We start from the raw sequence: 23037 nt of genomic DNA, 5'->3' as shown, positions 1-23037 counted from the left end.
CAGCCTCCCATCATCCCCCGCCCCCAGCTCCCAGTGCCTCCTGCCCACCGGCAGGCCCCCTGATCAGCGCCTCCCCACACCTCCTGATCAGCTGTTTTGTGGCATGCAGGAGGCTGGGGTGAGTGGGTGAGGGCATGGCAGGCTCAGGGGAGGGGGTGGGAAGGGGTGGAGTGGGGGCAGGGCCTGTGGCAGAGCCAGGGGTTGAGCAGTGAGCACCCCCCAGCACATTGGAAAGTTGGTGCTTGTAGCTCTAGCCCTGGAGTTGGTGCCTATACAAGGAGCCGCATGTGGTTTTGGAGCCACAGGTTGGCCACCCGATTTAGTAAATTGCAGAGCGTGTTAGAGGATGTGAACCTGTCTTGAAGAATGCATGGACTGCTGAAAGGACTGAATCTTCAGGATTTTATACACTGTGAACTTGATGGGCATAGCTATTGCACAGAATACTCTGCAGTAGCTATTCCAAAATAACTCCCAGTGTAGACAAGGTCTTAATCTTCCAAAGAATATGCATCTGTAAAAGAAAAAAATGTGAGCAGCGTTTTTGGACTTAGAGAAACTTGTGCCATGCAGCGTCCTCCACAAATGTCTGTTTTTGACAGTTCCCTTTGTAAAAATTACATCATCCTTCTTCCTGTTATTTTTACTGTGATTTCCGACTTCTCAGTTGTCTGAATAACTAAAATCCCATTTTTGCACTTGGTTGATCTTCAACTACTTACATCACATACTTATTTTTATTCATTTCTAATTCAAGCTATTACAAAATCAATTATGCATGGTTGCATTGTACAATAAAACATTTCTGGATGTTGATTAGTGTCTACTAGTGTATCGTCTTGTTCTGTATTTGCTTGGTGTGTCTTTTCTAGACCTTCAAGGAAAGGAGTCTATCTTTTCTATTAATTTACATTTACCGTTTACATTATATTTACCACTTCTGAAATTCAGGCACCTCTTAGATTGATGGTGGCAAACATCTATTGCCCAGCACAATGTACAGCAGTGGCAGAAGGCAAGTATTGGTCAGAACTTTGTTGAACACAGAAAGCAGAAACACGCCATGGAGGATAATGAAGGTGGGTTTGGTCCCCGTGTGTGAAATGTATGTGGATACATGAGAGGGTGGGTGAATACGTATGAGAGGAGAAGTGGATGAATAGGTGCCTGGAGATGAGAGCTTGTGGTGAGTGAAAGGGTCTGTGGTGTTGGGGTGGGTGGATGTAGATACCCCTGGGGAGACACACGTATTGACCAGGAGCTGGTGTACATGAATCAGACAGGATTTGGGGGCTATTCAGTCCCTTTACCCAGGTTCTTTGAGTGAGTCAATGTGCTGGAGCACACAGGGCACAGGTGGGGGGAAAAGGCCTTTTGGGGGAAGAGGGAGGAGTGACTGGCTACGGGAGACAAAACTATATTGTGCCCAGTGGGGGCTGAGGGAGACCAGGTTTCTGTGCTAGGGCAGGGAAGGCACTTACTGTTGTTTTTGTCCTGCTCCAACAGGTTTAGAGCTGAGGACTGTAGAGATGTGTGGTAAAAGAGGGAGGGGTTCAGTACTGCTTATCTGGGTGGTGGTGTGGGGAGAGGAGAAGCTGGGTTTTGAGGGGACCTGGGTGTGTGGTGGGGATTGAGAAACTGGACTGTGGGGGGATGGACAGGCTGGGCTCTGAAGGGGTCGGTGGATGGGGATGGAGAGGTTGGGCTCTGAGGGGATTAAGGTGGATGTGGGGGCGATGGAGAGACTGGGCTGTGGGGATCATGGGGGCTGGACAGGCTGGGCTCTTGAGTGGATCAGGGTGGATGTGGAGGGAGGGTGGAGAGGCTGGGCTGTGGGGGATCTGAGCGTGGGGCACATGATGAGACTGGGCTGTGATGGGATCGGGGTGGATGTGGGTGGAGGAATCGGGGGGTTGAACAGTGTGGATGTGGAGAGGCTGGGCTGTGGGAGGAGCAGGGTGGATGTGGGTGGAGAGGCTGGGCTGTGAAGGGCTCTGGCGGGGGGCTTTTCTCGCAGGGGCTCCTCCCCCTGGCGGCGGCGGCGGCGGGGGGCGGGGCTCGCTCGGGCGCAGCCGCGCGGGGCCTCGGGCTGGCTCTGTGCAGCCCGGGCGCGTTGGGGCGGGAGGCGGCGACGGCGGCGGCTGCTTTGGGTCCGTGCGGTGAAGGGCGCCGGGGAGACGCGGTCTCCGAGGCGGAGACCCCCGGGCGAAGCCGCTGAGCGGGCTGGCGAGGAGCAGGTGCCCCCACCGGAACCATTTCTGTCTTCCGGCTTCCTCCTTTGCCCCTCAGGAGCCGCCCCCCCCCCACCCGCCGACCGCCCCTGGCTGGGGCTGCTGCGGGCGGGGCCCCGCCAGGCGCTGGGTGCGGCGCTGAGGTGGAAGTGGGCGACTCCCTCGGGGGGTGGGGATCCCACACGCGGGCTTGCAAGTCTGATCTGGGCGGGGAGAGAAATATTCGCAAGAAATAAAGACCCAACTTCCCCCCCACACACACACCTTTTGGGGGGAACGTGAGACACAGGTGCCTGGATCAGTGACTGTGTGACAGGGGAGGCGGGAGGGCTGTATAAGGGGAGCGGGGTCGCTTTAGCTCAGGGATAGTCGATTATTTTTTGTCAAGGTCCAGATTTCTCATCAAGGCAAAGTCAAGATCCGCACGCCTGAGAAAATAAAATAATAATGATAATAAGTAGACAAAAAGATTTTGAGGTCTGTTCAAAAGCATATGGTGGTCCGTATTCGGCCTGCTGTCTGGCTGTGAACTACCACTGCTTTAGCTGGAGGGAGTGAGACGTTCCTGCCCCACAGAGGGGCCTTGAGCACAAAGCATTACATATCAGGGGTATGAAGCAGTTAAAAAAAATGTATGGTGATTAATGGCATGGTTAAAAGAATTAATCGCACTGTTAAACAATAATAGAATACCATTTAATTAAATATTTTGGATGTTTTCTACATTTTCAAATATATTAGTTTCAAATACAACAGGGAATACAAAGTGTACAGTGCTCACTTTATATTTATTTTTGATTACAAAATATTTGCACTGTAAAAAACAAAAGAAACAGTATATTTCAATTCACTTATAGAAAGTACTGTAGTGCAATCCATTTATAATGACAGTTGAACGTACAAATGTAGAATTATGTACAAAATGTAACTGCATTCAAAAATAAAACCATGTAAAACTTTAGAACCTACAAGTCCAGTCAGTCCTACTTCAGCCAATCATTCAGACAAACAAGTTTGGTTACAATTTGCAGGAGATAATGTTGCCCGCTTCTTGTTTACAGTGTCAACTGAAAGTGAGAACAGGCATTCGCAGGGTACTGTTGTGGCCAGCATTGCAAGATATTTGTACCAGATGTGCTAAAGATTCATATGTCCCTTCATGCTTCAACTACCATTCCAGAGGACATGCGTCCATGCTGATGACGGGTTCTGCTCGATAACAGTCCAAAGCAGAGTGGACTGACGCATGTTCATTTTCATCATCTGAGCTGGTTCCACCAGCAGAAGGTTGATTTTCTTTTTTGGTGATTTGGGTTCTGTAGTTTCCGCATCGGAGTGTTGATCTTTTAAGACACTTGAAAGTATTCTTCACACCTTGTCCCTCTCAGATTTTGGAAGGCACTTCAGATTTTTAAACCTTGGGTCAAGTGCTGTATCTATCCTTAGAAATCTCACATTAGTACCTTTTTTGTGTTTTGTCAAATCTGCTGTGAAAGTGTTCTTAAAACGAACATGTGCTGGGTCATCATCTGAGACTGCTATAACATGAAATATATAGCAGAATGTGGATAAAACAGAACAGGAGACAGACAGTTCTCCCCCAAGGAGTTCAGTCATATAAATTTAATTAATGCATTATTTTTTTTAATGAATGTCATCAGCATGGAAGCATGTCCTCTGGAATGGTGGCCGATGCATGAAGGGACGTATGAATGTTTAGCATATTTGGCACCTAAATACCTTGTAATGCCGGTATCATAAATATAAAGAGAAGGGTAAACACCTTTAAAATCTCTCCTGGCCAGAGGAAAAACCCTTTCAACTGTAAAAGGTTAAGAAGCTAGGATAACCTCGCTGGCACCTGACCAAAAGGACCAATGAGGAGACAAGATACTTTCAAAAGCTGGAGGGGGGGGGGACAAAGGCTCTCTCTGTGAGATGCTTTTGTTGGGGACAGAACAGGAATGGAGTCTTAGAACATAGTAAGTAATCTAGCTAGATATGTGTTAGATTATGATTCCTTTAAATGGCTGAGAAAATAAGCTGTGCTGAATGGGATGTAGATTCCTGTTTTTGTGTCTTTTTGTAACTTAAGGTTTTGCCTAGAGGGATTCTCTATGTTGTGAATCTGATTACCCTGTAAGGTATTTACCATCCTGATTTTACAGAGGTGATTGTTTTTACTTTTTCTTCTGTTAAAATTCTTCTTTTAAGAATCTGAATGCTTTTTCATTGTTCTTAAGCTCCAAAGGTTTGGGTCCATGTTCACCTATGCAAATTGGTGAGGATTTTTATCAAACCTTCCCCAGGAAAGGGGGTGTAAGGTTTGGGAGGATTTTGGGGGGAAAGATGTTTCCAAACGGGTCTTTCCCAATTATGTACCTGTTAGACATTTAGTAGTGGTAGCGATAAAGTCCAAGGGCAAAAGGTAAAATAGTTTGTACCTTGGGGAAGTTTAAACCTAAGCTGGTAAAAGTAAGCTTAGGAGGTTTTCATGCAGGTCCCCACATCTGTACCCTAGAGTTCAGAGTGGGGAAGGAATCTTGACAGCCGGCTACAAAAGTGCCACACGAATGCCTGATCTCACTTACAGGTAACTTTGTAAATAAGAAGTAGTCAGCAGTATCTCCTGTAAATGTAACCAAACTTGTTTGTCTTAGCAATTGGCTGAACAAGAAGTAGACTGAGTGGACTTGTAGACTCTAAAGTTTTACATTGTTTTGTTTTTGAGTGCAGTTATGTAACAAAACAAAAATCTGCATTTGTGAGTTACACTTTCACAAGAGATTGCACTACAGTACTTGTATGAGGTGAATTGAAAAATACTATTTATCATTTTTACAGTGCAAATATTTGTAATAAAAATAATAATGTAAAGTGAGCACTGTACACTTAGTATTCTGTGTTGTAATAGAAATCAATATATTTGAAAATGTAGAAAAACATCCAAAATATTTAATAAATTTCAATTGGTATTCTATCATTTAACAGTGTAATTAAGATTAATTTTTTTAATCGCAGTTAATTTTTTGAGTTAATTGCATGAGTTAACTGCAATTAATCGACAGCCCTAGTAAATATAAATCCTGATTTAGGAACCCCCACAACATCCACTGTTGCAGTCTATAAGCTGACCAGGTTTTTGGCACCAGACCCACACATCGAGAAGCCTCATTACTTGATCTGTCTGATTTTTCTTACCCGTGTCAACTTGGGCACCTGAAAGCCAAAAGACAAGTTGAGAATTTCAGATTTGTCCCAAAGTTTTCTCTCGTGTTTTAAGATGATTTCTTGGGGTCTCTTATCATGGGATAGGGCTGCCAACCCACCAGGATTGTCCTGGAATCTCCAGGCATTAAAGATTATGTCACATTCAACCAAAACGCAACCCTATCATGGGAAGTTTTAAAAAAAAATTCATACACAATATACTTTTTAAAAAAACCCATAAAACATTTTACAATATAGAAATTGAGTCATAGCACAGAAAGTTTGATCTTCAAACTTTTAAGATTCCTATAGCAGTATAATTTGGCCATGTTGCACATAGTGTCTATTTGTTTTATTGTAAAACATATTTTCAACAGGAAGTATAACAGAAGATATAAAATTAACAGCCAAAACAGAAGTAGGAAGTTCTACATGTGTGAGATATTGCTGTGGCAACCTTAACTTTTGAATCCTCAACCTTAATGTGCATGAACATATGTTTTTGAATTTAATTTCCCTTTATTTAAAAAAAGGTAATTTTCAAGGGATTTAATATATGCATTTTATTAGTATTACACTTCTGTTTCTTGCAGAACCTGTAAGTGTTGATCTTATGGGATATGCACTTGAAGCTCAAACAAACCTCTTTTGAAATCAGTGGGCGTTTGAAGTCAGCTTGATTTTTTTTTGAAGGAATTTTTAAAAGTATAGATCACCGTAACACATTTATGTATAGAAGAACCCCAAATGGTGGCTTGAAAATAATTTCTTGTGGGCTAAAATACCTCCACAGCCAGATGCTGCTCATGTAATTTAGTACAGCCATGCACTCTAACACATTTTACTATATGTGTATGTTATTTTCTTGAACAGAAAGCATTAAAAAAGATTTTTAGTGTCATTTTAGCATACACATACTTTTAACGATATTTAATAACTTTTCTTCAAAATAAGTAATTTTAAACATTCATTTTAACTATTGTACAAAGGCGCACATAAGAACTCTAATGCTTTGAGTAACTAAATGCATGTCATATATTTACAGGGGCACTATCAATATTTTAAATATATAATTGTATTACTTTATGCAAACTACACTATAAACCAAGTCTACAAAGTGTAGCTAAAAATTAAAGTAATTCAGATTATGAATATGTATGGGCTTGAGAGGTTTTTGGGTTTTTTTGTTTTTTTTCATATTTCCAGTAGGAATCACTGGAATTTTACTCTTTAAAAAAATCATGGGAAGAGGTGGTTAACAAATATAGTATATTTGTTACAGTAGAGAGAGAGCCTCTGATTATGGCACCATCTGGAAGAAAGCATGCAGGGAAAGCTGGTAAACCAATACAGGAAGATCAAGCCTTATGTGCCTATGACTTTCAGGAAGAGGAAAAGAAAAACTTGAGTGGATCAGAGGAAGATATTAGGGAAGGTGCAGTATGTTCCCTGAAATCATTTTCATCAAGTTTTATGAAGTGTGTGCATGTATATCTATAGATATATTGAGATATATATTTAAAATTACTGAAAGGTTAGTGATACAGTATAATGCTGTTTCTTGTTGACATTTATGATGGTGAATAAAAACAAGGTAGTTTCTATGTCAGAGTGATTACCTATTTAATAAGGTTTCATAATTTTGCTACTGATAGCTTGTCTTCTGAGTTAAAGATTGACTGACCATCACCTGGAGAGAACTTTTTAAAACAATGGAACAACTCCATGTAGTATGCAATTATATGTCTGAGGTTTATTGGTGCCTGTAATAGAGTAAGATTTTTTTAAACTCTCTCTTGTCCTTCAGTCTCCAAGATGGTGCTCTTGTTTTGTGGTTCACAATAGGCCATTGATGACATGGAAGCACTGCTCAGGCAAGAGCAGCATGCTCTTGTCCTCTGGTTAAGCATGACATTGTTCTCCATCTGCTCTGTCTGAGCCACATGGACAAAGAGGTGTAAGGAATGATGCACAGATCAGCTACCTGTTTACCAGGTGCCGATTGATGTACCTAGCTGTGCAAGGAAAGTGTTCTGATGTCAAAGGGTGGGATTTGGATTGTGGTGCTGGCAGTGGGAAGAAGGGAGGGACAGAGAGTGAAAAACAGTAAGAAAAATGGGCAGAAGTCTTGAGGAAGAAGGGTGAGAGGGCAAGAGGGGAGCCTGAAGAGAAGATAGATAACAAGGGAGGAAAGGGGAAAGAGAAGGAAGGAGAGATCAGCCAGCCAGTAAAGGAGTTCTTGCTTCTGTCTTGGGAAAGTGTAGTTTGTCATGAGGGACATACTTTGTTAGAAAAATACAGTGGTGGGACTTAATTTAGAATTGACCAACCAAATGATGGCAGCCCTTCAGAGTGAAATGAAAGGCTTTTGCACAGAATTAGTTTGCACAAACAGCAGATGATGTAGTTCTCTAGTCACTGGGTGGCATGCCACAAATGCTGCAATCCTCTCATGGTTTATATGCATAATTACCATTTAGCTATGGTCCCTCGCACATTTATATATCAAAACAATTATTTTGTGTAAATATATTTTTACAGAATTTTCATCAGATGCCAACAAAACTGATTTCAAAAGAGAAGTTTTGTACAGATACTGGAAATGCTCCTCTTACACAGTTGTGGTTCTACTTCTGTGTAATGTCATGTCAGAAAATGAATTGATGATAACTATATTGTAAGAAGTACTTACTCTCCTTCAGCTAGCTTTGTTAGCAGGTTAGTTGATGTCCAAAAGAGCTAACAGCAGAGTAATCTTTAAAGGTATCACACCAGGATTCCCATACTTTGATCTCAGCTTCCTACTGTGGGAGAGCTTGAAGCTCCATCGTTCAGTGATTTTCAACCTTTTTTAATTTGCAAACCCGTAAAATATTTGGAATGGAGTTGTGGACCCCTTTGGAAATTCAACCTGTGGTCCACGGACCCCTATCATAGAAGTCTTAGACTGACAGCTGACTTAAAGAATTCAACTGTAAATGTTGTGCGTGCTTGGCATAGCATTTGACACAGTAGGAGGAAGGGTGCTAAACAGTGGGCTTCTATGGTAATGACAGTGCTTCCAGATTTTCACCTGAGGTGGGAGTATTCACATACTTTTGATTTATCAGAAAAACAGAATGCCTTTTCTGGGATCAGAAACTTAATTTTCGTAATCACCTTTCGTGGACCCCTTAGACATAGTATAGGGTCCCCCAAGGAATCTGTGAACCACAGGTTGAAAACCATTGCCCAAGATTTTTTTATTTTATTTTTATTTTATTTGCCCTGAGCGTCACTGGCACTTAGGCATGAGTCCCTCCCCAATGTTTCATCCCCTCACCATGGCTCAGTTCCCTCCAGTATCATTCAGTTACTTTCTGAATACGGTCAACAAAGATTTTTTCTCCAAGAACTCTAAGCTGATTTTGTCACCTATTTTGGATGCAGTCTTTCAACAGGCACATTCTGTCCTTTATTGGTTTTTCCCTCTTCCATTGTGTCAATTAAATCTTTTAAAGTATTTGCCTGAGATAGTAAAATCTGAGGCTGCTGTCTCATACTCAGGATGGTGGGTTGCCTATGAAGGCTTTGTTTGGCTGATAACTCGGAAGACTTTCTCACATCACTCAATGGTGGACTAAACCTAAAGAAGGCATGATCACATCTGGTTTATTTTGAATACAGCACAGATCATGCTTTTAAAGAAGTGACCCTTTGTTGTTACACTTCTCAAACAATCAGAGTTCTTCTGCATATATGTACTTGAGGTGCTGCAGCTAGTGCTTGGTTTTGGCATCAAGAGAAGAGTCTCCTTTTTGTGTTTTGTGAGTCTGTTAGCAATATTTCTGAGAGGGATGCTCAAGCTCTCCCACTCCCTAGAGTTTGTTGTTCTTTGGAATGTGTAGTGACGCTTTGGACTTTGGCTCATGTTGTTTTTTAAGAAATGTGAAAACATTCATAAATACATTTTTGGCAATATATATTTCTGGTTCCAGTGTGAGATAGCCCTCAGGTTTCTTGCTATCCAGTAGTGGAAGTCCTGTGTGTTTGGAATCTTTTTAAAGAAGGGATAGTTACTGTGAAATTTGATAGTTGAAGTATTACCATTCACTCACCTCTTTTCCCCTCCAAATTTAGGTTTCCAATTTAAGGTGATTTGTTATTTTTAAGGTTTAGATTATTTCCATTTTTGAGATGATTGTCATGAGTTTTGGAAAATGTTCAGCTTTGTGAGCCATTGTTGCCTGAGCATTCAGGAACTGACTGAGGAGGTTATGGGGGAGCTAAGGCAGTGCCAGTTCAACACTGGGGTAGGATTTGTGTCCAAGATTCCAGTGCATAAGATAGCCAAAGTTCTAAGAGCTAGAGGAGTTCCAACTTGTTTCATGCTAGAGAGCTAAGACCCAAGACTGGAAATCCTATATGATGAGATCTTGTAAGAAAGTAGGATTATGCATAAGTAATTATCCCTTTAAATAAAATAATTTTCAGCAAAATATTTTGTAAGTGGTGTCTGTTTTTGTTGTTTTTAATATATAAAGGTGACACTCCAGTAATTGATAAACATGGAAAAAAAAGACCTTCAGTGACTCCTCATGCTGTAGTTGAAGAAGATGTGGGGTAATTTGCTTAAAAAACTTATTTTTATTAAGAAAAAATTTCCACATAGGTATTAATTACTGAAATTTAATATGCCTATTTTTCTCCTAGTAGATTCTAGTCAGATTTTTTTAAAGACAGTAAAATCTATTAGTAATATTTTAGTAAAGTAGACTACAGTTATGTTTAAAAAAGGGAAAACTTCTATGTTTTATATAGCAATGCCAACTTTTGAATAGCTGTAACTATCAGCTAAAAAAATTATTAATATTTGTTTTCTGGCTTCTCAAAATTCTTGCTTTCTCCCAAAGGTAGTTTGAGTTCCACCCTAGACAGTTTTATCATTTTGCTGAACCTCTTCCCCAATTCTTACTTTTCTTGAGAATGACAGTAATGCTTCAAAAATTAAATGTGTCCATTATTACCTGAAAAGATCCAATTATTTTTATAAGTAAAGTCAGCTTTTTGAGGCTTATGTTTGAAAATATACAGAGTTGGAATAAGTGTTAGTGACAGTAGATTCCAGTCTGTGAAGACTGGGGTGATTGAGATAGAGACCAGTTCTTATATGGTACAAAGAAAATTGTACCCTACAAAAAAAAAAATGCATGTAAACGAGAGATCTTCCTTTCCTGTTGCCCAGAATGTCTTGCCCTTATTTAATCTCTCTGCAATTTCCCCACTGCCACACATATCCGGTTAATCTTCTTGGTTTTTCCTTAAAAGTGCTGTGCAAATCCATCCCAGTCTACATCTTGCACCTTGTCTTGTATCATCATCCTCTGCTCTTCCAGTGATGCCAACCATGATGGCACATTTATCTCTTCTCATGTCCCTCATCATCCTTATATATAGAATTCTCCTCCCAATTTTGGTTTACCAGTTCACTCTCTTTTCCTCAAACAGATTCCCCTTACAGACTGAATTCTCCCTTGTTGTCCCCAGGAAGTTAGTTAATAGAAAACTATAACTGAAAAATCATGCAAGTCTCTCTCTGGACTTCCTGCTCCATCCTATCGTGTGCATATTTCTCTTAGCTTGTAAATTCCTCAGGACATGTACTGCTGTCATTTTCTGTCTTGTACAACAGTGACAATTTTATCAGCAGTTACAAATAATAATATAATAGATAGATGTTAAAACTAGACAGTTAAACTTTGAGGTATATACAATGGTTCTAATTCTATTGTCATTTATACAAAAATAGTCATATCAAGTTTTTGAAACACAATATTTTGTAGGGGTGAAGTACAGACTATGTTGGAACGATTTGGAGGTACGTATATTTTAAGATATTATTCATATAGTATTGAATTAAGAAATATTAATGTTTCAGTAAGAACACTGGAAGTATATAGTCTAACTCTTTTTTATAATAACAACTTTAATTAAAGTATCAAAGGTTTAATGTGAGACGCAGAGTAAAATGATCACTCTTTATAGCATTGGATACAGCCATTTTCCAGCAGAAAGTGTCAATGGACATGCATAAATGGAACAATATAAGATAAGTGCTAAAATGCAAACATAGTGAAGATGCAAGTATTCTTATAGGCTAATTATCAAAGAAGAGAGAATGGAAGGATACATGAGTAGAATTTAATACCAATCACAGTCTAAAGCAGAAAGGAAAATTTTAAAGATGAAGTATGACAAGAACTTATGTAGTTATTTGGGTGAGAGTCTTCCAGAGTGGCAGGGCAGTATGAGTGAAAAAAGCTATCCCTCTCACCTTCCCCTTTTTGTCACAGTGAAGGAGCAAACTGAAGATCAGGAATGTAGGAGGGGTGTGAGAAAACAGGGACATAAATGTATTCTATAAATTAACATATTATGTAACAAAGGGGCAAAAAGAAGTGGGAAGGAAGAGGACAGGAAAGACAGGTCATGACAATAAGATGACTCATCTACTCAACAATTGGTTGAGTAATAATTTTATTTTTATCTCATATATAAACAGATGTCTTATAGAATAAATATATTTTGTATGTGGGCCTCAAAGTAGGAGTGGATCTTATGGACCTCCCTTGTGCATTAATTAACAATTTAAAAATGCCAAAGATTTCTTGCTTTGGAGGTAAATATAAGAATGTTCTGCTAGTCAGAGCAATCTGACAGGAAGATTACTTCAGTTTTTGAATAATTAAATAATCGGAAGTTAATGCAGCCTAATGTAGGCCAAAGATAGGTAAAAGGATGAGATATGGAGTAATCAGAAAATGTGTTGAGAGAAAGAGATAATGCCATCTGCACAGAAATAATAGTTAAGAATGGAGCTAGCAATGAGACATCAGCTGAGACAAAATAGAGGGACAATAAGAGATCAGTTGATATAGTCTTGAAGTAATATATAACAGAAGGATCAAAGTGGTTGTTACAGGCATGAAATTGGGTATACCTGTAATTTGCTTAATACCCTTCCAAACAAATTTATATATGTAATAATAAAACAGCGATGTTTACTCAAACCATCCTTTTTTAGAGCTATTTAATGTGCTTGAAGAATGAGAAATTATTTACCACTTATATTCATTTAAAAGATTTTGACAGCGTTGGTGGGCCCACAGTTTTGCTACTTAAATCCAAGTAACTTTAATAAATATTTTTCCAAAACAATTTTAGTCAGTGCTTTTTGAATAAATAACATTTTAAGTGTCAGCAGCCCAAGTCATATGAGTAATTTTTCAATGATAAAACTTTGTGTGTGCTTCACTAACGCACAAGTTATATAAAAATGGTAATAGTAAAATATTTTGAAATTCCGAATAAAATGCATAGTAGGTCTGTTGTAATACATAATACAATTCCTGATTATTATTTGTCTAAATACAGCTGACATTAACAAGGCTCTCTTGGCTAAGAGGAAAAGATTAGAAATGTATACTAAGGCTTCTCTTAAAACCAGTAACCAGAAAATTGAACATGTTTGGAAAACACAGCAAGAACAGAGGTAAGAGTTACAGTTATTGCTGGAAAAAATGTGTTCAAATTTGTTTTTCTGGACGACAGAATCTGTTGTCATAGCATCAGGAATTGTGTCATATCTACTCAGACCACAAGGGACATTCTGCCCAAACATCTGGTTATGTGCATCTGCTTTGTTTAAATAAGCGTAATAGAGTAACACATCTCATTCATTTTATGAAAGAGAAATTTGACATGAAAGTTTCTGAGCAAACACAAAATTTTTATTTTTGGTCAAAATGTTGTTCCACTTTAAAACTGAAAAATTTTCAGTAGTTTTCAGTAAGATTTTATGGTTTGGTTTATAAAAAAGTCAAATGCTTTTTAAAAACTAAAAAGTATTACTCATAAGTTTTATTATGTACTGAAAACTAATCTTAGGTAACTTTTGCATTTTTTAAACTATTAATTCATTATTTTTCTTTCTCTCTGAGGCATGTTTAATTACTCAGAGAGACAGGCATTAAAGGCAAAGGGAGGTGAAAAACGGTGCTAGTAAAATATTTAAAATTCAGACACCTATAAAATATGTACCATATTCAAAATATTTAACAATATGATACGAAGGTTTTATTGGTACTCATTTGGAAGGACTAGTATAACTCACTCCTGGGGCTGGTCTACACTACTATTTAAGTCAATGTAACTTACGTCGCTCAGGGGTGTGAAAAAGATGTAAGTTACATCGACTTAAGTGCTGTACACACCGCGCGCGATGTTGGCAGGAGACACTCTCCCCCCCTGACATAGCTTCCACCTCTTTTTGAAGTGGAGAAATTATGCCGATAGGAAAGCACTCTCCTGTCAGCATAGCACATCTTCACCAGATGTGCCACAGAGGTACAGCTGCATCGATGCAGTTGCGCCGAAGTAACGTGGTAGTGTAGACTTGGCCCTGGTTTATCATCCCTGAGTAATGTAAGCATTTTAAACCTGCATTGATAAAATATTTTACATGCGCACACAATGTATTAATTTCTAATTTATTTAAATTCCTGTGAATCAGTATAAACCTACCTTCTTGTTTTTATGCCAAAGATTCCACTGTGGGAGTGGCCAATGTAATTAAGACCCTATGTGGAATAGCAGGGCAGCTTTCCTAGTGTCCATCCTCCCCTTCTCCATGTGTGGGGGTGGTTCCTGCGGACCCAGTACTCCTACCCCCTTAACAATAGACAGGACGGGAAGGAGAGGTCCCGGTTTTTGTGGGGAGATGGAGAGAGAGGTCCCAGTTTCTGTGAGGGCGGGGAGGGAGACAGAAGGATCTCGGTAATTGTAACATGCACAGAAGTACATCTAAAATGCATGGCAAGTATTCAAGGCTCTACGCCAGCCCCCTTACCTGTATTTGGCTTTGCACCTCTGGTACTTGTCGCTGGTCCAAATAACCTCCCTAATTTTTTTCATAAACATCCCTAAAAAACTCAGAACAAGTTGGATATTTCTGATAGTGTTTGCTCTGATTTGGATATTGGCCTGGTAGTTGTATTTAAATGCTCTCTGCCCAATATATAATTTTAAATGACATTAGTTTACCCATAAACATATGTCTATGTTCTCAATTTTTCAAATTGATGCATAGAATCCTTTTAGGGTTATATTTCACCATTTTAATGAGAAAAAGTAGCTTAGGTCTTTATTTTGTGCCATTCCCTACATATTGGTAGAAAAATTCTGCAAGCCCCAGGTCTTCAACTTCAAGAAAATAGAACTTCCTCTTCCCACTTCCAAACCCTCCACCCAGAGAAACTGACATTTGGTCAATTTGTCTTTTAATCCTATGTAAACACTATTATTTATAAACAGAATGTTTTAAAGTATTTCTTCTGGCATTAGTGGCTCTACAATTATAATGGCCATGCCAACTGAGACATGTTTTGCCACCTGTAAAATGGGGATGATAATATATAGCACTTTTCGTAAGTGATCAGTTAACGCTAGAAGTTATTGTGATGTATTTATAGGCAGAAGCTCAACCAGGAGTATTCCCAGCAGTTCTTGACTTTATTTCAACAATGGGATATGGACATGCAGAAAGCAGAGGAACAGGAGGAAAAACTAGCGGTTTGTTTCTAGTCTGGCAACTGTTTGATACATTTGTTTTATAATACATTCACAAGTGCTAATTATTCTTGTTAGACACCAACCTCCCACAGGCATAAACACACTTTTTAGGTGAATTTCAGACAAAACGTGGTGTGCGGGACTGACAGTGTCTTAAAAGTTTTCTTTCGTTTTTTAGGACTTCCCAAGTGTAAAATGTTTATAAATTATCAGCTGTATTGCAAACTGAAGAGGTGATAAAGAATATCTGATGTTGTAGTGTCTCTCCCTTGGCTTATCAATATAGAGGTAAATGCTCCTCATGTGCAGGAGCCATATGCTGACCCACTGCAGAGATGCAAGGTTCCCATGGAAGATCAGAGCAGATCCTAAAAGTCCTGCTATATATGGGCAAGTTTCCACCCAAATCACTAGAGACTGTGGGGTAGGGTAAGAGAGACTGGGACATTATACTTGGGATGGAAGTAGAGAAGCGATGCCAAATCTGTGTAGGGTAGGATGACATTGGGGAATTATAGCATTTACACATGATCCTGTTCGCTGGGAACAGAGAGCAAGAGCAGTTACCCTAATAATGGGGGAAGGAAGCTATATAATGGCAGAGGGGTACAATTACTCTGGGAGCACATTGCACCAGTTTAGATTACTTGGAAGAAATTGTGTTCCTCTTCAGTTTGCAAGTTGTGCTGTCCCCTGACAGCAACATAGGTCTAGAGAATGGATTTGGACAGCATTTCCCCTTTCCTTGCCATCCCCACTATCTATCAAAGATCCATGTTGTAGATTCTAGAACGTGGATTACCAGTGAAGGGGGAACTTATACTTTTGAATTTTGACAGCATCGACTTGTCTAACTACTGCTTGTCAATTAACATGATTCTTCTTTGTGTTTTAGAATATGTTTCGCCAGCAACAGAAGGTTTTTCAACAAGCAAGAATAGTTCAGAGTCAGAGACTGAAAACAATTAAACAGCTGTATGAGCAGTTCTTAAAGGTTCAGTATATATACCTTTTTTAAAGCTAGACCATGATTCTGTTAGAGGGATTCTTAATGACTCCATAGGTAAGGCTGCATTGAAATTTACAGTTAAAATAGGATTAAAATTCCCTATATTTTACAATAATTATTGAATTAAAATCCATTTAAGGATGATACTGGTAAGAGAGCCTTACACATGGTTCCTTTAATTAACCAAGAATGTTTGTGTAGTGGTATTTTGGAGCCTGCAAGGACAGTTCCATTTTCCATGAAGGTCTTGTCTAAACACCCAAGTTGTACTCCCATAACTAAAATCTGTTTTAAAAAGTGATGTAATTAAGCCAGTCAAACTCCTGTGGGGGCACACACACATCTGATTAAAACTGTTTATATCTGTTTACCTTGCATTTGTACATTTACCAGGGTAAACTAATCAGACTGAAATCAAATTAAGAGTAACCAGAACTTTAGTTCACAATGTGTCTGTGTGAAGATTAGGCCTTAGATTAATGTTATGAAAACTACTTCTTTGAAATAAAATAGTGAAATATTTCACACTATTTGAAAATAAAGCATAAGCCAAAATTTAGCATTTGTTATGCTTGTGTTATATGTAGCAGTCTCACTAAAAGTGAATGGCTACCATAGAATAGTGACCCATTGTCAGTAATCTTTTTACAAATAGCTATTTGTAGAAAGATAAAGGCGCATATTAAGTAAATTAAAATATAATTTAAATAGTTTTTATGACAAGAAGTTATGCTTCATTGGGCGAGTTTTCCAAACACAGGACAATAGGTATTACGTTTAATAAACCAATATTAAAACTGAATATGCACTCTGATGCCAGCAACAAAAGTCAGTCCAAAATAGGGGTCTTCTGTGAAAGTGGGCTCAACTGGGGCAGTTAATATTCACTTCAGTTTAACTGACTTTCTGGGGTTTTGTTGGTTCACTATGTATTTTGGTATTATATTGAAAGTGAGGTACACATTTTATAAACATACCCTTAACATAAATGGTTAATAAATGATTAACAGAAGTTAAATACATTACAGACATAAGTAATATGTATAATAGATTATGGACTCTTAACAATAGTTTATCTAAGTTATTAAAACATCACTTGTTAACCCTTCATATACAATTTATAGATGTACTCTTACTGTAAAGTGGTCACTACTTATTTTAAAATAAGATAGATCTGCTAACTTTTGAATGAAGAAGAGTCTATTTTGTATCTTTACCTTCTCCCCCATCTCAGAAGCTACATGAATATAGGTGAGATGAATAATATAAATAGTATCTCTCTAGTTTAAACCAAGTATGTGGTTTTTTAATCAAAGCTGGTTTAAGACCCCAAAATAGGTCCATCTATTTCCAAGATACTACTGTTCTACATTTCCCTGAGCTCTGGTACAGAAAACAGTTTAACTGCTACCATAGACAGAATTAAAAAAACAGTTTTCAGCAGTACTTGAGTCTTTGTTCTTGCATTTTCTGTGGTCAGCAATAGGTTAGTTTCATAGTTAGCTGGACCTGAAGAATCTGGTTATGTTAAAAAGTTACTATATAATGTATTAGTTTGAAATTAGTGTAAAAGTTAATAACCATTCTGAAAAAATTGGACATAGCTACCAAAAAAGAGAGAGAAAAAATGAAATTTAATTTGGAGTAGACCTACTCAAAGAAATAAACCAAGTTTAATTAAACTTTTTAAATTTGAAAGGTGTGGTTTTTTTGTGGGGGGTTTGTTTCATTTTTTGTTTGTTTGTAGAAAAACAAATTTCATAATGTTTTCCCCCTCTGAGTGCAGTAAAATGAATGATGTCCAGAATTCTCACCCCCCATCCCCTTTGACTTAAGTGTTAGAGTAGAAAAGGGAGTCAGGGAAAAATCCAGAAATGTTTTTTTAAAAACTAAACTGAAGTGGAAATTTGTTTTGTTAAATGACATTTTTCCCACAAAACCTCATTTTTTGGCAGGAAAACTTTTCTGTCAGTTTCAACCAAGTCTAGTTTAGAGTAGGTTTCAAATCTCAGTTAGTATGAAAACAAAACAGGTGCTCTCATACCCTATTGCTAAAACAAAAACCAAAACTAAAACCTAGTTATCTATCATCTTAATATTAGACAAACACATCTGAAATAAGAAAAGAAGTACTTGTGGCACCTTAGAGACTAACCAATTTATTTAAGCATGAGCTTTCGTGAGCTATGCTCAAATAAATTGGTTAGTCTCTAAGGTGCCACAAGTCCTCCTTTTCTTTTTGCGAATACAGACTAACACGGCTGTTACTCTGACATCTGAAATAAGCCTATTTAACCATATCTTAGTACTTTCAAACTTTCAGTTAATGTGTCATATAAAAGCAATATTAAAATTAGAAAGACAAATTACAGCTACTACTTAAGATGCAAAGTGAATGGAATAAAAGATGACTTTAGTGCTTGAACTTCCAAATAAAATCAAAACTCAAATCCTGCACACATTTACACACAAGCTTAACTTCATGCTTTTGAGTGGCCCCACTTATCTTGATGGGACAAGTGATATTTAAAGTTATGGACAATCTTAAGCATTTGCAGAATTACAGGTCCCAAATCGTATGTGAAAGGGGTGCAGTGCAGGGCATTTAAATTATGAATACAGGAGGGGGAAAAGAGGAATATACTCAGGCCTGATTATCAGAGGCACTTTACACCTGTAGCTCTCATTGGCTTCTGTTAGAATTGTTAGTGTTCAGCATGTAGTTGTTTTCTTAAAACACTACTGCTACAAGATACCCTTTTCAGCTGTTACTCAGTTTTATGCTCTACTCTCAGCAAGTCAACTTTATGCAATACCCTTGTAACCCACTACCAGACAGGTAAGATACTTTGCATGGTGTTGGCAGTCTAATCAATATTCAGTATATTGTTGTAAACTGGAAAAGTATTTCCAGTATTGCTGCATGTTTTCCAGTTGTGGGATAACTCTGGAACATGAAATTAAGATCCCTTTTCTAACTTGCTAATTATGATACAGTAGAACCTCAGAGTTACAAACACGTCAGGAATGGAGATTGTAACTCTGAAATGTTCGTAAAAACAAAACGTTATGGCTGTTCTTTCAAAAGTTTATAACTGAACATTGACTTAATACAGCTTTTTGAAAGTTTACTATGTAGAAGAAAATACTGCTTTTAACCATCTTAATTTAAGTGAAACAAGCACAGAAGCAGTTTCCTTACCTTGTCAAAAATATTTTAAACTTTCCCTTTATTTTTTTAGTAGTTTACATTTAACACAGTACGGTACTGTATTTGCCTTTTTGTGTGTGTCTGCTGCCTGATTGCATACTTTGGGCTCTAAATGAGGTGTGTGGCTGATGGGTCAGTTTGGAACTCTGTAATGACTGTGGTGTATGGTGCTCAGCGAGTTTTGTTTACTTCTGGTTTGTGAACAGGATTTGTTTGGAAATCTAGGTGGTGGTGGGGCTTAGTATAAAACTGCTAATATTTGTCAGTTTTAGTATAATTTCTATCATTTAGAGTATGGAAGAACTAGAGAAAAATCATGAAAACCTTCTAGCAGGTGCACAAAATGAACTTCGCAAAGAAATGGCTATGTTGCAAAAGAAAATCATGATGGACACTGTAAGTATTAGCATTGATTTATGGGGAAAAACAGTTAAAAATGTAAAGACAGAACTTTAAGTAGAAAAACCATTTAACATGCACTTTTAATTCTTTCAATATATCAGACTGATGTGGTATTTTTTTCCTAAATGTTGCATTTGTTCAGTGTTATCTCCTTTCTTGTAACAGCAACAGCAAGAGATGGCAACTGTTCGCAAATCTCTTCAGTCCATGTTATTCTGATGGCTCAGTGAAGAAACAACTTGCACCTAAGTAACATGATACAATTATAGCCATTAGCCATGGAAAAATAAGTCTGTTCCTTTAAAATTCCAATTTAAGAGTTCCTATTAATCAAACTGTTACATGTATTATTTCAATAATGTTACTAGTGAAATTGATAGTCATATTTTTTCATGTTCTTAATGGAAGAGATTGCAAACTGGATTCTTTCCTCAGAAACTACTACTATGTCTTTAAAATGTCTGCTCGAATCCTCCTTAATCTCTTTGCAGTGAGAGTTGCTTTTCTAACTCTAAGGCAGTGTTATAAAATGCAAGACTATAGCAGTATGGAGGTTAATAGAGGTTTACCTCTTGAAACAGGTGAATATGAATCTGTGTACGATAGGCAGCAGTAATGCAAAATGGATCACAAAATTCCACCAATAATGAACATCACAGGATTAAAAGGACACATTAAAAACTTGATGCTGTTATGCAAAAATGTACCTTTGCAACTTTATAATTGTGAACTAAAGAAACCACCAAAATAATCCTAGGTTGTGTGTGTACATCTTGCATATTTAGCAAGATAACATTCTGGAAAGTTTAGGAATTAAAAGTATGGTACACACGAATTACATTTCTTTGGTACTTTAGGTTATTAGACTACATCTTGTTGTTTACTCTTTTTCTGTTCTAGGCACTGTAATGGTTGAGGGTTTTTTTAAAGTATCATTAGTAGCCTTATTATAAGCTGTACATTGTACTTTACTGCACTAACAAGAACATATGTTTGCCAAGACTTGTTAGTCATGTTAAACCAGATATTTTGGCTTTACAGCATAGCGTGCCTAATTGGTTTAAATGAGTCACATTAAACAACAATTTACAACACAGTCTGCAGTGATTATTGATAACACTACACATCTATATACTATCAGTTCCTGTGGACCATTTTGGAAGAGATACTAAAGTAGATGCCCATCTCCAGAGCTGTAGTTAGAAGGGTAGTTCTTGCTGCTTTTTGAAAGAATTAGCAGTTTAGTGAAGATTAAGTTTTTAAAGTAAATTGTTTATATTTTGTATATCACAGTACAGTGAATTCTGATTTACTTTACAGCCAGGTTGGAGTTTTCATGCATTTGTTTTACAGAAAACCACTGTATACACATTCATTTCTTACAACTTAGGAAAGCCCTGAACTATTTTCAACATTTGGATTTAATACCAAACAAAAAAAAAAAATTTGGTCATTAGCTGCTTGACATCACTAACAAATATAACTTGGAGGAACTTACACTCAATTGTAATGACAGTTTTAGCTTTTATTCTATAAAAGAATGTATAATAAAATGCCCATAAGAAGAGGAGAGAGATTTTTCCCAGTCTTTTCTAGAATTGCCCTAAAAATGTAGTTTTCCAAAGGGTTCCAAAACCAGACTGTAGAGATTCTGTATAAAATACTTGTCCATTACTTAATATTTACATTTTGGAATTGGGTCCCCCCAGTTTTCTGACTGCTTCCCAAATACTGGAGCCTGTGTCATTTTTTAGGGAGTTATTGTTGCACTATTTTCTGGACAGGGAAGTCTGGGCCAGCTGTTCATGGTGCCAGGGCAGTTTTTCAGTCCCTGTTTAAAACTGGGATAGAGGAGGGGGAACAGTGTCCTAGAGGGGGAATTTGTGATGGCCTACTTCTCTGAGATTGAAATGTTGCATTAGTAACCACCATGCAGCTATGCTCTTCCACAACAGTTATTAGGACTCAGAGCAGATAAACACTCATTCAGTGCTAATTAGCACATGTTGGGAAGACATGTTAATGTGTGTGAATCTTTGGTGGCTACCAAGTCATGGAACTCCACTTATATTAGCTCTAAGTTGTCATTTAAATATAATCAGATAATGGTGTAAGATCTTTTCTGGTGTGATATAGTCAAACAAATGTTTTTCAGTCCAATAGAAAGTATTACCTACAACATTAATACCCACAGGCACAACTCTACCCTACATTGCAACTTGTTTTGAGAGTACAACACAAGCGTCTTAGGCCTACTGGTTACTGAAAATAAGGCTGAGCTTGTGGATGAGAAACTACCGAGTCACTGAAAATTCTTTCATTAAGCAGTTCTCGTTTACAGTATTTTTGAGCAACTGATGCATCTCACTGAGAACTGTTAAAGTTGTCATTGCTACTTTTCACTCTGTATCTTATGAACAACATACATGAAAATGAATGTTAAAAGTTCATTTGTGCATGATGCTTTTCTCCCAGTTTATTGAACAGGGTGAGGAGGATGAACTCTTAAGCCTTATCTAGATGGTCGGGGGAGTCATGTGATTCACATAAGTGCAGCACCACTGATGGCAAGCAGTAATATAATCTCAGTGATCAATGATCCTCTAATAATAAATAAGAGGTAGAGAACCTCATGCCCAGAAAGTATAACCTTTATTCAGAATGCTTGGTAAACAATGTTTTTCAAGTTTATTAGAAGCAGTAAGAAACACCACCACAGGAGTCCAGATATATCACAGGTGCATGAAGGTGAGAGCTTTCACCCACTTGAAATCTAACAGGATATTATTGCAGTAATAATGTTGGTGGGTTTCTTCACAAAAGTGAAAGTCTTTAGTATATTCCAAGCTTTGGGAATGTTGTGAACTGCATTCTTCATTGCTTAAACTGCAAGCCAGAAATTGATAAGGGGTACTTTCACATTGAAGGGCTTTTGTAACTAGTCTATTGAAACAGCTTGGAGGGGTGAAAAGTTAGGGTTGACATCTATGTTATGTTTGCTACCTAAAAATTCAATTTGGTGGAAATGTCACTAGCCCTTAGCTAAAGTAAGTCAGATCTCTTCTGCTGATTCTCATTTATTTAAACACTGGGTTTTAGATTACCGTTATTTTTGGCCAGTATTTTCAAATAGACAAATGTATCAACCCATGTATTCACATGGGATATTGCTTTATAATAATCCATGATGAAATACAGTGAAGTGTCTGATACACTGTTTTGTACTTAATCTTTTGAGATCTTTTTCTAGACAGATTTTCATACTTAATTCCTTAGAGTCTGTGTTTAAAAAAAAAGTCTTACATACAGCTTGTTATTACCATAACAAAGTAAAACTACACAGAACACATTTTGATGGCAGTTAG

General features: G+C 37.9%; 2 protein-coding genes across 6 annotated transcripts in view; one reads left to right on the top strand and one right to left on the bottom strand.

The window, feature by feature from the left end:
* The first annotated feature begins 854 nt into the window (after window positions 1-854).
* SYCP3 (synaptonemal complex protein 3) lies at window positions 855-21318 on the top strand. Of its 4 annotated transcripts, none has more exons than XM_073323145.1 (9): window positions 856-1079; window positions 6724-6876; window positions 9965-10043; window positions 11264-11298; window positions 12855-12972; window positions 14951-15050; window positions 15946-16044; window positions 19562-19666; window positions 19838-21317. In XM_073323145.1, the coding sequence occupies exons 1-9, from the start codon at window positions 1064-1066 to the stop codon at window positions 19889-19891; spliced, it is 759 nt and encodes a 252-aa protein (XP_073179246.1). In that variant the 5' UTR covers window positions 856-1063; the 3' UTR covers window positions 19892-21317. The 4 variants fall into 4 exon arrangements, with proteins under 4 accessions (XP_073179275.1, XP_073179246.1, XP_073179257.1 ...); XM_073323156.1 differs by lacking the exon at window positions 856-1079 and adding an exon at window positions 2072-2237 and having other exon boundaries at window positions 19838-21316; XM_073323164.1 differs by lacking the exon at window positions 856-1079 and adding an exon at window positions 2324-2374.
* Window positions 16823-23037, bottom strand: part of CHPT1 (choline phosphotransferase 1) — a 31186-nt gene continuing 24971 nt past the window's right edge. For both annotated transcript variants that reach the window (XM_073323128.1, XM_073323121.1), the window contains one exon: window positions 16823-19917. In XM_073323128.1, the coding sequence (XP_073179229.1) occupies window positions 19873-19917 (45 nt within the window). In that variant the 3' untranslated portion in view covers window positions 16823-19872. The remainder of the gene's footprint in view (window positions 19918-23037) is intronic.

The sequence above is a fragment of the Lepidochelys kempii genome, chromosome 1, assembly GCF_965140265.1.
Source record: "Lepidochelys kempii isolate rLepKem1 chromosome 1, rLepKem1.hap2, whole genome shotgun sequence".
Lineage (NCBI taxonomy): Eukaryota > Metazoa > Chordata > Testudines > Cheloniidae > Lepidochelys > Lepidochelys kempii.
This window is presented reverse-complemented; position numbering and strand designations above follow the sequence as displayed.